Below are 14374 nucleotides of genomic sequence, written 5' to 3'. Positions count from 1 at the left end.
GCTTAGCTGCTCCACGGCATGTGGGATCTTCCCAGATCAGGGCTCCCTGCGTTGGCAGGCAGATTCTTAACCACTGTGCCACCAGGGAAGTCCCCCAGTCCATTTTCTTTTTGTTTTGTTGACGTTGCTGTCTTCTGAGATGATGGAATAAAGAAAACACATTGTTCAGTTGAACTGGCTTCTGGCCTTTTAAAAGACTGGGTCATAAGCTGTGATGTGGAACAGCTGCGGGCAAGATTCAATGCCTGCTTATATTCAGACCTCTCCATGATTCAGGCAGTTCATATTTCCGACTTTCCATGTTCACTGTCAGAAACACTGTGCCCCAATTTAGAGTCTCAGCCAAAGCTAAATGTGTTACATAATTTATGCAAAGCACTTCTCCCCCAACATTTTATTATGGAAATTTCAAACACACAGAAAAGGTGAAGCACTGTACAGTGGACACGCACATGACCGCCTAGATTCTACAGTCACTGTTTTCACTGGATTTGCTTTAACCACAGATCTTTCCATCTCTCCATCCCTCTGTCCATTCATCAATCCGTCTTCTGGTTCCTGCTGTTTGGTTTTCAGTTCAGGATGCCACAGGAACTATGACAAAGAACATCAGTCAGGCCTCTTTCAGTGCAACTGAAACCCAACACGAACTCGTTTTAGCAAAAAAGAAGTTTGTTGACTCATAGAACAGAAGTGTCCCCGGAGTGATGGCTTCCTGCATGACAGCCTCTGGGGGCCTGTGATGTCAGGAACCTCTCCTCTCTCTGTCTTAGCTGTTCCCTGGTCAACGTCATCCTCAGGTGCGCTCACCCCACGTGGCAGCACCAATGGCTTTCGTCTCACGATCACCCTCGCCATCCCCGCCAAAAGGGCCAACCTAATATCTGGTGACCTGGTAAAATGCCTGGCGATGGACCTCTGACCAGGCTTGGGTCCCCTGCCTACTCCTAGAGCCCCACGCAATAAGGGATGGAAGGTGGAGGAGGCCTGGCTCCACAAAGGGAAATTGGAGCCCAGTGGGGCTGTGGGTGCTGTCCACTGTGTGCTTGCTGAGGAATGGAGGGAGGGGCCCGCGAGCCGCACCGAGTCGTCGCCCAGCACACAACCTGCGGCACACTCCCAGGCTCCCACCCTGCTTTGGGATGCACTTTTTTTTTTTTTTTTTTTTTTTTACTTATTTAGGCCTCGCCGCACAGCTTGCAGGATCTCAGTTCCCTGACCAGGGATTGAACCAAGGCCTTGGCAGTGAAAGAGCAGAGTCCTAATCAATGGACCACCAGGGAAGTCCCCAAGATGTACTTTTTAGACGTTCTTCTTCCTTCGAGGCCTCTGTTATGTCGCTGTGGGTGATGAGAGTGGGAATAAAAGAAGGAGAGGGGAGAGAAGAATCTCTGTGGGTTGCAGAGCAAGGGCTTCAGGCCAGCTGCCAACAAATCGTGGCCTCCCGGGTTGGCAGCTGTTCGGTGGAGTTACCTTTTCTTCCTTCCCGGACCCCTCCCTCCTGCCTGCCTTCCCCAAATATCTCTGGGCGCTCACAGTGAGGTGAGAGGCAGGTGAAGTCACAGCTCATAATGCACGCGACAAGCTCTGTGAGGACAGGGCAAGTCTGGGAACTGAAGTCTGAGCTGAGGCCGTCTTTGAAGTGAGCAGGCTCTCCTGCATGAATTCACATTTCCCTCTGGCGCCACCACGGAAACCGGTACGCCAGATTATCGGTTTATGAAGAGAACTGTAACTGGCAGGGCAGCCACACGTCCCTTCCCACCAGCGCTCCTCTCCCTGAGCCCGGAGCCAGATGATCGTGCTGGTGACATACGGTGGACAGAGCACGCTCCAGTCCCCAGGCCAGGTAGCTCCTCATCCCTCCCAGACCGCAAGCTTGGTGCGGGCGGGAAACAGGTGGATGGGCTCTGGCTCACGTCTCCACCCGAGGCTGTCCCCTCGTGGCTCCTGGTGTTGCGGAAGGGGGCAGACCTAACCATTCTGCTGAGCTGAAAGGAAAGCAGTGCCAGGCGAGGCCTTTTGAGGGAAGCGACGAGGGCTTGCAAGAACTCTAAGGGGAAGAAGACAAATGGGCTGCGAGAATAATCTTCCTGACTCCTCAGGTGGCCCCCAAGGCCCTGCGGGGTGACCCGGCCCTGCCTCCCTCCCAGACTCCAACATTTCCAGCCACTTGCCCTCACTGCGCTGCTGCCAGGCTCACTGTTTTGTTTCTCAGGCAACCAAGCTTGCTCCACCTCAGAGGTAGCTTGCTCTGGTCACTGCCCCCAGGTCTTGGCCTGTCCATCTGCTTCTTGTTAGGTAGGCCCTCGTTTAAATAAGCATCATTTCTTCAGAGAGGCCTTTCCTGACCCCCCCGATCTAAGTGGGCCCCACCCCCATGCCTCCACACCACCCCGCCATGTTACTCTTTCTCTCATCACCCTGACTTCCTGTGTAACACTCGCCTTTTCTAAGTTGACCTTGGCCTCCGGGTATTGCTGTATCCAGTGTAGTGGCTAAGAGCACCCACTCTGAGCCAGATGGCCTGTGTTTGGATCCGGGCTTCGCCACCTCCTAGCTGTCTGACCTTGGGCAAGTTCCTTCACCTCATTGTCCCTCAGTTTTCTCCTATGTAATCAGAGCAATACTAGTACCATTTCATACGGTTGCTTTGTGGATTATTGAGCTACTATATGTAAAGTGCTCAGAACACTGCCTGGCACGTGGTAAGTGCCACATAAATATTTGCTATTATTATAAGCCTTGGGACTTCCCTGGTGGTCCAGTAGTTAAGAATCCACCTTCCAATGCAGGGGACGCAGGTTCAGTCCCTGGTCAGGGAACGAAGATCCCACATGCCGTGGGGCAACTAAGCCCTCAACGCAACTACTGAGCTCGCATGCTCTGGAGCCCGCGCGCTGCAACGAAAGAGCCTGCATGCCACAACTAAGACCCGACGCAGCCAAATAAATAAATAAACAAATAAATAAATGTTTTTTAAGAAAAAGCCTTAGTGCTTGAAACATGTTAGGTGGTTAATGCCCATTTGTTGGAGGTAGTTAGACCCTCGTGAGTACTGGGGTGAGAGCTGCTGGCCTGGTGGTAGGCAGCACTGGTGTCGCTGTCTGCCTCCCAGGCTGCGCAGCCCCTGAAGCAGGCTGCAGTTGCTGCTGACTTTTGGCACTTTCCTAGATGTTGCAGATCTGAGTGGAGGCTGGCGTCGGTCACAGATGGCACTCCGGTGGCCTGGTGGCAAGGGGCAGAGCAGAGGTCAGACCCAGGGGCGCATGGGCCATTTAGGGGAGGCCCTCTGGGCCACCATGGTTCCAGCTGCTCTGGCCAAGAAGGCTGGGATGGCTGTCATGTATTTAAGCAGAAGTCTTCCCTCTGTCATTGGTCAAAATAAAATCTTGGTATTCTCAGTGGAAAACCAGGCCATTCATAACAACAGCTTGTTGAGTGGGACTTTCACTTCTCCACCCACAATGTTAATTAGCAGGTATTTTAAGTGGAGAAAAAACCACCATCTTCTATAGTTCCTTCAGCTACAGTGTGTACTGTTGTTATACTAAATACCGTCTCTGAGTTTAATGTTTTACTATGTGGACCAGGGGTTAAGCGTTACAGAACTACCCCTTCCTTTTCTCTTTGACAGTTTTGCATTTGGCTCCCTAATATCTGCTGTTGATCCAGTGGCTACTATTGCTATTTTCAATGCACTTCATGTGGACCCGGTGCTCAACATGCTGGTTTTTGGAGAGAGCATTCTCAACGATGCGGTCTCCATTGTCCTGACCAAGTAAGTGTGCTTTCTTCAAGTGACGGAACTAAAGGGCCTTATATCAGAGGGGCAGATACTTCCGTGCAGCTGCGTGTACAGTTGCTTATCCTCTGGGTGATTGGTTCACTGCTTCTCCATCTTTCTGGCCTGACAAGCCTTGATGTGCCCCAGGAATCTTGTCAAGGCCCAGGGTGATTAGAGGAGAATCTGCCTTTTAGGATCTACCTTTTAGCAGTGCTTTTAAATTAAACCCAGCTTGGACTTCGCTGGAGGTCCAGTGGTTAAGACTCCACGCTTCCAATGCAGGGGTGTGGGTTCGATCCCTGGTCGGGGAACTACAATCCCACATGCCATGGGGTGTGGCCTAAATAAATAAATAAAGCCCAGCTTCTCATCAGCATCACGGGGGGTGCTTATTAAATGTAGCATTCCCAGGTGCCACCCTGAGAGCTTCCGATTCAGTAGGTCTGGGGTGAGTCCCCAGATGATGATGGAGCAGCCAGTTGAGGGATCAGTATTTGGGCAGCATTGTTCCAGATGAAAGCATGTGACAGAGGCCCTGTTCTCCCACTTGTGAGCTGGTGCACGTCACCTTCCTTTTCGCAGCTGTAAGGTACGGTAGTGATATTCACGGGCATCCTGCCTTAAGATGCTATTATGTGAAAGCTACTTTGGAAATTGCAGATCTTTTTCAGTTGTTCATTGGTATACTGCCCTTGTTGATAGGATCTGAGAAATTAAAGATGAGCCATAAAATGTCAAGAAGTCATTGGGAAAAGCAAATGAGTCTAAGTTCATCTCAAATCCATTTGTCGGATGCGGGGCTGTTTCCTTGCACTCTGAGGTTTGTGGTGTTCATGTATGGACAGGAGACCCAGACAGTTTTACCAAAAAACAAGAAGGTACAGACAGTCAAAGCAGTTGGAGAAAAGAGCCCTGGACCATGTATCAGAGATGAGCTAAGAGAATTTGGGGGGCCATTATGTGTTCTGTTAAAGAATAGTTTTTCCATTTTGATTTTGAACTTGTTTCCTTTGTTGTGGGATTCCTTGCAAAGCATAACCACTCTGTGGTTTTCTTAAAAGCCTTACTATAGACTATACTCAGCATTCTTATGTTGGAATAAAAGAACATTTTATCGTGGAAAGAGCCCGGGTCTTGGGGTCAGGCTGACCTGGGTTCAAGTTCCAGTGATGGCCACTCAGCTGTGTGACACCCTGGGTCAGCTCCTGAACCTCTCTGAGCCACAGGTGTCTCAACAGTAAAGTGAGGGTGATAATGCCTCAGCCTAGAATTGGATTTGAGGATTGAATAGTTAAATCTACTATGTGAAAAGCATCTGCCGTCGGTGAATGTGAGATCCTTTCCTCTTCTGCTCCTGTCCCCCAGCTATTGTTTGTCCTGTTTTTGTCCTGCTTTTGCAGGAAGAACTTACCAAGTGTTGCTTAATTGAAAGAGGTGCTCAGCAGACCCTTAAACAAAACAAAAACATATGTATATATTCTAAAATAATACCTATATTCTGTATATAAAATTTAGAAAACTTACAAAGAAAGAAAGAAAAGAAAAAAAATGCAAGCATTGTAACTCCCAAGAGATAATTACAGTTAACAATTTGGTAGAAGGTACATGTAATTTATTTAGATGGGTATATACTGTATTGTAACTTTTCCATTGAATGGAGTTGATAAACATCATTTATATTTATAACATCATTTAACTAGTTGCATAGTATTCTTTCTATGGGTTTACTGTGATCTATTTATGGATTTACTGTGATCTATTTGACCAGTTCCCTATTGTTGGCTTTTTCATGTTTCTCTTGGCAAAAATTTCTGTAGCTTTATTAGGAAATTATATATCATGCTGTAAGAGCTTTTAAAAAAAATCTGATATTTTTTCTTAAGACCTACTTTGAAAGTGTCTTAGTTTTCTGGTTTTTACCTTTATCTTGTGTCCTGGTTGTGCATTTGAACATTTGTGATAAGGAATTGTGCCTAAATTGGAGGTGACATCATGAGTTATTCTTATACATGAGGAGCTAAACTCAACTGCCTTGTCTCTAATTTATTTTTTTCTTAAATCTGGCAGAAGTAGGATCTTTTCTGAGCTTTCCCAGGTCTCCTTTGCCACAGAAAGGCCAAAGGTTAGGAGATACTTTGTTTTTAAAATGAGAAAGGATGGAGTCATTGTAACTAGCCATACATTCTTCCTGGAAAAGTGCTTTTGAAGGCCAAGTTCACCTATGATGACAGTTTCCAAAATTGAATCAGGGGGCCACATGCATATATGGTTTCCAGCCTTCACCTCCACTACTTACCGGTACACAGGCTGGGGTAGGAGTCACTGACCTAAGTCTCTGACTCAGATGGGTTGTCCTGTGAGTCCGTAGGCATTTTCCGGTGAAAGCGGGAGATGGGGGAGAAAGGGGATGTGGTAGGACTGCCTTGTTTTTGCAGTGTAGGGGGGAGGTGTTGTCAGCTTTCCTTGGTTACAAGGAAGAATCGCATCTTGTTTTTCAGAGTGATCTGATGATGATACATTTATCTTTGTAACTGAATATGTGAATGAATTACCCCTTTTTTAATGTTTTCACTTTCGTAAGTGCCAGAAAGCTGAGTATCTTCTGTTTCTTCATTAACCTTAATTAAATTATTTTTAGCTTTGATTTGTTACTATGACAATCTATTCTTACAATAATTGTGGTAGAGGAAACCTTTAGTTCTCTGCAGCTGCAGCTAAAGCTCATGAAATGGATCCTGAAGCAACATTGTCTTTTATTCTTTAAGGTGTGAGGAACATGACCTGAAAAAGTAAAATGCATGACATTTCCAGGCTAGAAAGAGTCCGAATTCTACCTTCATTTATCTTGAGTTCAGAAACCATTGGCCTCGGCCCTGGGTCTGCTGTTAACCATTGGTGTGACGTCACCCAGTTAGCCACTTTCTTTAGGCCTCAGTCTCCTTTGCATGAAAAGAAAGCAGTGACACCAGCCAGTGTCCCAGCTGTGGTAATGAAATGAGGGGGCTGGATGCTATGCTCGTGGCCCACGGATCCATTTGGGACCTAGAGGTGATCTTAGCCTTCAAAAGTACTTTCCCAATAAGAACCTTATTGGTTCCCAGCTTTCCCCAAGGTGGGATGTTAACATGGGATCTGCTGGGAAAGAAAGGGAATGGGGCTATTGGGGTGAGTTTAGAAAACTTTTATGTGAAAAAAGTTGGTTTTCTTTTTTGCAGCACTTCTCAGAACCTTTATTATGTTATATTATGCTGTAAATCACCACAAAAGCCTGAGGTTATCTGACCGAGCCACCCTTTTATCACAAATTATCCTGCTTTAAAATTATACCAGTTCATGAAACGCTAATTAATGAAGCTGAGCATTACTATTGACAATTCTTTGTTTTGTTTACTGATTCAGCAAAAATTTGTTGAATATCTTCTGTGTGCTGGGCTCTGCTTAGGCCCTGGACATATGGCAGTGAACAAGGTGGACACAGGCATGGTCCTTATGGAATGATTCACTAGTTCCACTGCTGTGGAGAAGTCAGGCACCAGGAGAGCCTGTAAATGGGCTGGCCTATGTGAAGGCAGGTGTCCCTGAGGGAGTGTCACTGACCCTGTGTGCTGAGAACAAGCCAGAGTCAGCTGGAGCCCAGGAAGAGTGACATACGACCTACTGGGAGGTGTCAGTGACAGTGGAGCCCCGCCCGAATGAGGAGGAGATGGGATGGGAGGTGTGGTGGGGAGGAGTCCGTCAGGCTCAGAAGCCTAAGCTTCCCCCTGAAAGCAGCAGGAGACTGACGAGGGGTTTTGAACAGGCCAGTAACTCCATCAGATGTGCATTTTCAAGGGATCGTTCAGGCCCCTGAGTAGAGAATGGGTTCTCCTAGGAAGAGCAGGATGTATAGAGAGAGAGACCCGTGAGGCAGAAGCCCAGAGCTGGAGGATAGTAGGGGAGGGAGGGAGAGAAGTGGATGGATTTGAGAGAAGGTGGACTCAGCAGGAGGAGGAGATTTAATGAGAATAACTCTTTTAATGGTATAATGGTTTTACCCTTGGGGGTAAAACCAACAGTTGAATTTAATGGCTGCTGACATTTTTCTTTGCTCTGTAGCAGTGAAAGGAAAGCCCTTTCAATTCTTCCTCTTGATGTCTCCTCCCAAATCCCCACTCTGGGCCTTACCCACTGATATTTCTTCTTCAGGAGGCTCCATTCTAGTCTGACTTCATGCCACAGCCTCAGTTTCGGGTTTTATCCCACAGGATCCCCACTCCCCCACGCCCACCCCGCACTGAAAACATTTCCTGTGACTCCCCAGGGCCTTCAGGATGAAACACCAACTCCTTAGCTTGGTTCATCGAAAGCCTTTCACAGGGCCTGGCCCCGCCTGCTGCTCTTGCCTTACTCTTGCCACTGTCCTCCCCGCCAGCCCCTCCCCCAGCAGCCAGTTCCTGTGTTCTGTCCACAGTTGTCTGTGTAACTTCCTGCTCCTAGATACACTGCTAGTATTTTGGGGCTCCCTACCTCCACACATGCTCTTCCCTCTGCCTTGGGTGCATTCCCTCATTTCTTCACCTGGTTAGCTCTTCTTTATCCTAAATTGAAACCCAGCCCATGTGCCATAAAGAACCTTCCTAGACCCCCACCAGTCTGAGTTTGATGCCCACCGTGTATTTCCTACAGCTCTCTGCTCTTTCCTGAGATGGTCCTAGTTTCCATCTTGTTAGTTTTTTTATTTTCTTTTTGGCTGTGTTGGGTCTTCGTTGCTGCGCGTGGGCTTTCTCTAGTTGCCGTGAGCAGGGGCTACTCTTTGTTGCGGTGCGCGGGCTTCTCATTGCAGTGGCTTCTCTCGTTGCAGAGCACGGGCTCTAGGTGCGTGGGCTTCAGTAGTTGCGGCACGTGGGCTCAGTAGTTGTGACTCACGGGCTCTAGAGCACAGGCTCAGTAGTTGTGGCGCACGGGCTTAGTTGCTCCGTGGCATGTGGGATCTTCCCGGACTGGGGCTCAAACCCGTGTTCCCTGCATTGGCAGGCGGATTCTTAACCACTGCGCCACCAGGGAAGCCCTCCATCTTGTTTTTCTCCCTCATTAGACTATAGAGTTCCCTAAGGGCAGGCACCTGCTCTCATCTCTGAACCCCCCAGAAACTAACACAGTGCCTGGAACAAAGTAGGTGAACAAATAAGTGTTTGACTAATGGGTTGAATGATGAATGAATGAGAGAATAAGCCAGAAATAAGTTTTGAGTTCTAAGTTAATTTCTAATAACTTTGTCTATAACATTTTAACTTCTTTCTTTTTTTTCTTTTATTTCCTAGCACAGCTGAAGGTTTAACAAGAAAAAATATGTCAGATGTCAGTGGGTGGCAAACATTTTTACAAGCCCTTGGCTACTTCCTCAAAATGTTCTTTGGCTCAGCAGCACTCGGCACTCTCACTGGCTTAATCTCTGCATTAATATCCTTTTAATATGATGAACACATGTGGCTGAGAAGATTATTCCTAATTACATCCGTCTCTCGTCATTTTCTCCAGTTCCTTAAGGGGACCAATTTTAGTCTAAAGTCGTATTTAAGGAGGACTTTTATGCTTAGTTCTGGTTTGAAGAACACTTTAATTTAAACTCAAGGATTTAAAAATTTAACATTAGAAATTTAGGATATCACTTTTCAAAGCTTAAAAAACATGTACACTGTTGAATATCAGATCTGACTTTGGGGTCTTCTCAGTTCCCAGAGTGTGATAACTGCATTCAGATGAATTTCATTTTCTGCTGTCTCACTTTTCATATTAAGAAAATCGGAAATTAATTTCCTTTGAAAATGTCAAATTGAGAAAATCTCTATGCCACTGAAAGTATTTATCTGGAAGAACCAGAAAAGAGACTTTCAAAGTGAGCTCCATCTAAGTTATTCACACTGATTTTGTGGCTTAACAACCCATAAGCTTTTCCAGCCATAGAAGCCAAGAGACTTGTTAAGGCCGCTGACACCTTTATTGCTGTAGAAAATTTGTCACATTTAAAACGGGAACAGGCACCAGACCTTTTCTGTGTGAGCGTAAGCCTGCATGCATCTTGGGGAGATGGCCACCTGGCCCTCCTCCGCCAGCAGTTTGTTTCACAGATGGCCGGCCAGGAAAGCCTCTTCTGCCTGAGACAGGCGTGTTTGTCTGCCATCCTGTTGAATTTTCCCTTCAGTTCCTATGTCCAGAAGTCTCAAGGTGCTGTTGAGTCAGCTGACAGCTTCTTATATTGTATCAATAAACGGAATGGAAAAGAAAACTTTTTCTAGTTCAGTATTTTCCTCTGTATTTATCTCTTTATTTAAAAGAGCGGAGGGGCGGGCGGGGAGAGCATCTTCTTTAATGAAGCCCCAGTAAATGGGTGCTGTGGGCTCCAGCACAGGCATGTGAACAACATTTGAATACGTGGAAGATTCTCCTTTCACAGGAACATGAGTTTATAAATGTCCAGGAATAGGAGAGAACGTCCTTCAATGGGGCATCGATCCCCAGGATTCTGGAAACCTCATTAGTGACCTCAGCTGATGTGGTCAGTGGAGTGGAAGAGGGACACGGCCCTGGAAGGGGCCTGGCAGTATGGGGTGTCCTCAGTCTGTCTGCAGCCCCAGCTCCCCACAGCCCGCCCCCCACCCATCCCCCGGTGGCTCCCGGCCCTCCAAGTCAGCATTTCCAAATGAAATGACTTAGGGTGACTTTAGTTTTCCCCTACCGTTTGTCTCAGGAATTTACATCTCTTAGTATTTTGTCAGATGCCCTTCCTTAAAACAAGAGTCTCCCTGCAAAGAAAAAAATCCATAATGACAAATTTTCACCTGTTACCTTGAGATGTTCCCAAATCTTTGTATCCATTGTTTACCTTCTCTATTTGGAAGGCAGCAGTTTTGTGACTTCTCTAGACCGCCCGTAAGTGTCCTTTGATTCTTTTTCCTTGACAATTGTCATTTACGTGCTAAAGCATATTGACTTGAGGAAAACGCCTTCCTTGGAGTTTGGCATGATGATCATTTTTGCTTATCTTCCATATGGGCTCGCAGAAGGAATCTCACTCTCAGGTAAGTGACGGAGAGTGTTGAAATGCTGGGGTTGATGGTCCGTGGTCCTGCCTGGTGAAAGGTTATGTCGATTGGGTCACTTTCAATCATAAGAGAGTCACGACTCAGAAGAGCTTAAGCAGTAAAGGGGACTAACTGGCTCTCTAGGGATACATCTGGATTTAGACCTGGCTGGATCCAGGAACTCAGTGTTGTCAGGGTCACCTTTTCTCTTTACCCGCCATCCTGTAGCAGAGATCAAAACATCTCTTCCAATGTTGCCTCTCTCTCAAAACAAGCCTTCTGAAGGGCCTTCAGACTGCCAAGGGCAGTCAATCCCTTAGCCCGTCCCTGGGCCCTGGCACCCACTCTCCTGCATTCTTCCACTATAGTTTTGCCTTTTCCAGAATATAAATGTCATATAAAGGGAATCATGTAGTTTTTAGTCTTTTGTGACTTGTTTCTTTCAGTTTTCATAATGTTCTTGAGAGACACCACGTTTTTGCTGTATCGGTAGTTTTACATTCTTATTGAGCCGGTTTTTCCATTCACCCTTTGAAGGACATTTGGACTTTTCCAGATTTTGGCTATTAATGTGCGTATCTTCATTTATCTTGGATAAATACCGAGGAGTAAGTAAGGTTGCCGGGTCTTATGGTAGGTGTATATTTTGCTTTATCAGAAACTGCCCAGTGTTTTACAGAGTGACTGGGCCATTTGCATCCCCACCAGAATGTATGAGAGAGTGTCAGCTGCTTCACATCCTCGTCAACACTTATTTTAATTTTAAACACTAGCCATTCTGACGGGTATGTGGCAGTTTGGTTTTGATGTGCCTTGGTGTGCTTCTCTTTATCTTCCTCTCGGGATTTGTTGAACTTCATGGGTTTGTAGTTTGTGTAAGTTTATGGCTTTTATCCAATGTAGTACGTTTTTATCAGTTTCTTGAAATGTTTTTTTCTGTTCCTCCTCTGCTGCTGAGCAGAATTCTCCTTCCCTCAGGTCACTGTCTGGCATCACACATGGGTCCTCTGTGACCAGGTGTTGCCAAGGAGGAGGCAGAGAGGACTCTGGCCATTTTCTCTAGAGAACTTTGTAAACCTCAGGGTCTCGTTTGTTTTTAATCCCAAGCCAGTTCTCTTGGATAATTTAATCCCGGTATCTGCCATCCTGTTCCCTCTCTTACCTTTCCTGAATTTTGGCACTTACATAAACACCACCTGTGAGTCATTTGGCTCTAGCCTAGCTATTTTTACCTCTGTTTTTCTAGATCATTCCCCACCCCTTTGAGATGAACACTGAGTACCTGTTGGCAAAGATATATTTCTTGCATCCATTTGAAATTTGTGATTAAGACCAGGGAGTGTTTTTCTTGTCTTTTCTTCAGAGAGGCAGTGTTTTCTATTTGTAGGGGTTTCGTTTCCTTGGGGACCTCTGCCATGCACGCTACTGGGGCCGGAAGGAGCACATGCAAGCCAAGAACACACTTGTCCGCCTCTGGGTGACGGGCTGGCTCTGCCCACACTCTGCTGGTGGGATGTTTGTCACGCAGAGTTTTCAGAGAAGGGGAGGCTCACCCTGTTAATGTAAGGGTACAAACAGGAAAGGTGGCTTTGGTGCTGTCCCCTCCTTCCTCTTTGTGCTCTGCTTTTCCTGACTGTCACAAAGGACGAAGTGGTTACCGCGGCCACCAAACAGGACGTTCTCCCTAAGAATCATTTACCTAAATCTGTGTGTCTAGAACACAGCGGTTAAGGGCACCGGACAGACTCGGTTTGAATCCCACCTCCACCTTTCATTAGCTGTGTAACTGCAGAGAGCAGACTTAACCACTCTGAGCTTCTACTTCCTCACATGAAGTAGACATAATAAAAGTGCCACTCTGGGGCTTCCCTGGTGGTGCAGTGGTTGAGAATCTGCCCGCCAATGCAGGGGACACGGGTTCGATCCCTGATCCGGGAAGATCCCACATGCCACGGAGCAACTAAGCCCGTGCGCCACAACTACTAAGCCTGTGCTCTAGAGCCCGTGAGCCACAACTACTGAGCCCATGTGCCGCAACTACTGAAGCCCACGCGCCTAGAGCCCGTGCTCCGCAACAAGAGAAGCCACCGCAATGAGAAACCTGTGCACCGCAATGAAGAGTAGCCCCTGCTCGCCGCAACTAGAGGAAGCCCGCGCGCAGCAATGAAGACCCAACGCAGCCAAAAATTAATTAATTAATTAAATTTAAAAAAGAAAAAGAAAAACCTTTCACTCATCCATTCAGTAAATATTTATTTAATGCCTACCCTGTGCGGAGAACGCTCCTTGGTTTCAGAGGTACAGTAATAAACAAGACAAGATCAGGTTTCTGCCTGGAGAAGGAAGATAATAAGCAAGTAAGCAAACACATAGGGTAATTTCAGGTAGGAAGAAGTGATGTGAAAAAAAGAAATCAGAGTAATGTGATGGAGTGTCACGGGGGCAGGAACGTTATGAGGTAGGGGGTCAGGAAGGTGTCCTCAGAGGGGTGGCACTGGGGCTAAGACCTGTGTGGTGAAAAGGAGCCAGCATCGGAGGCTCTGGGGAGGGAGTGATTGGCAGCGTGAGCAGCAGGTGCCGAGAGTCCCAGATAGATCTGAGGGAGCTTGGCTTGCTCCAGGAAGAGCAGGAAGATAGCGTGGCTGAAACAGAAGGGCAAGGACCCCATCCCGCAGGGTTCTGTAGGCCTGGGAAGGAGTTGGCATTCTGTTACACACGCAAAGCCAAGTGTTGGAGGACTTTTTAAAAATCACTGTGCCAGTAATACGTGTCATATCTGTAATATGATAATGTTTATTACTTTTTAAAAATATATTTATTATTTCTTTTTTTGGCTTCATTGGGTCTTCGCTGCTGCGCGCGGCTTTCTCTACTTGCGGCAAGCGGGAGCTACCCTTCGCTGCAGTGTGCGGGCCCCTCATTGCGGTGGCCTCCCTTGCTGCGGAGCTTGGGCTCTAGGTGCGTGGGCCTCAGCAGTTGTGGCTCACGGGCTCTAGATCACAGGCTCCGTAGTTGTGGCGCATGGGCCCAGTCGCTCTGAGGCATCCCGGACCAGGGCCCGAGCCTGTGTCCCCTGCACTGCGCCACCAGGGAAGACCCTGTTTATTACTTTTTTTAAAGACAGATAAACTTTATAATGGCATAGTAAAAGAGCTGGCAATCTGCATGTTGAACTGTATGGTAGTTACCTCTGGGCAGGCGGTGTGAATGGAGAGTCTTGTTTTACTCTTTACCTCTGAGTTCAGATTTTTTATAGCAAAATATGTTCCTTATTGGGTAATTAACAAACAAAACTGACTATGGCCTGACTCAGCCTTCAAGAAGTACATCATGTTTTACCTGCAGTAAAGTTCAGTGCAATAGAAATTGTACACAATACCCTTTCAACTCCTGCCTTTTGGATTTGAATCCCTTTATTCCTTAATTACATTTGAAACAATGGATTTAACTGAGACTAGAAGTGGATTTCCTCCCTCCTCCCTCCCTCTCTTCTTTTCCTGCCTGCCTTCAGAGGCTGACCGCTTGC

At 46.9% G+C, this 14374-nt stretch overlaps 1 protein-coding gene across 6 annotated transcripts in view; it reads left to right on the top strand.

Annotated features, from left to right (window-relative positions):
* SLC9A8 (solute carrier family 9 member A8) overlaps nt 1-14374 on the top strand; it is a 68389-nt gene that overhangs the window by 37080 nt on the left and 16935 nt on the right. For all 6 annotated transcript variants that reach the window (XM_060125034.1, XM_060125033.1, XM_060125032.1 and 3 more), the window contains 3 exons: nt 3638-3781; nt 9088-9226; nt 10740-10845. In XM_060125034.1, the coding sequence (XP_059981017.1) occupies nt 3638-3781; nt 9088-9226; nt 10740-10845 (389 nt within the window). The remainder of the gene's footprint in view (nt 1-3637; nt 3782-9087; nt 9227-10739; nt 10846-14374) is intronic.

Source organism: Lagenorhynchus albirostris, chromosome 15, assembly GCF_949774975.1.
Source record: "Lagenorhynchus albirostris chromosome 15, mLagAlb1.1, whole genome shotgun sequence".
NCBI lineage: Eukaryota > Metazoa > Chordata > Mammalia > Artiodactyla > Delphinidae > Lagenorhynchus > Lagenorhynchus albirostris.
This window is presented reverse-complemented; position numbering and strand designations above follow the sequence as displayed.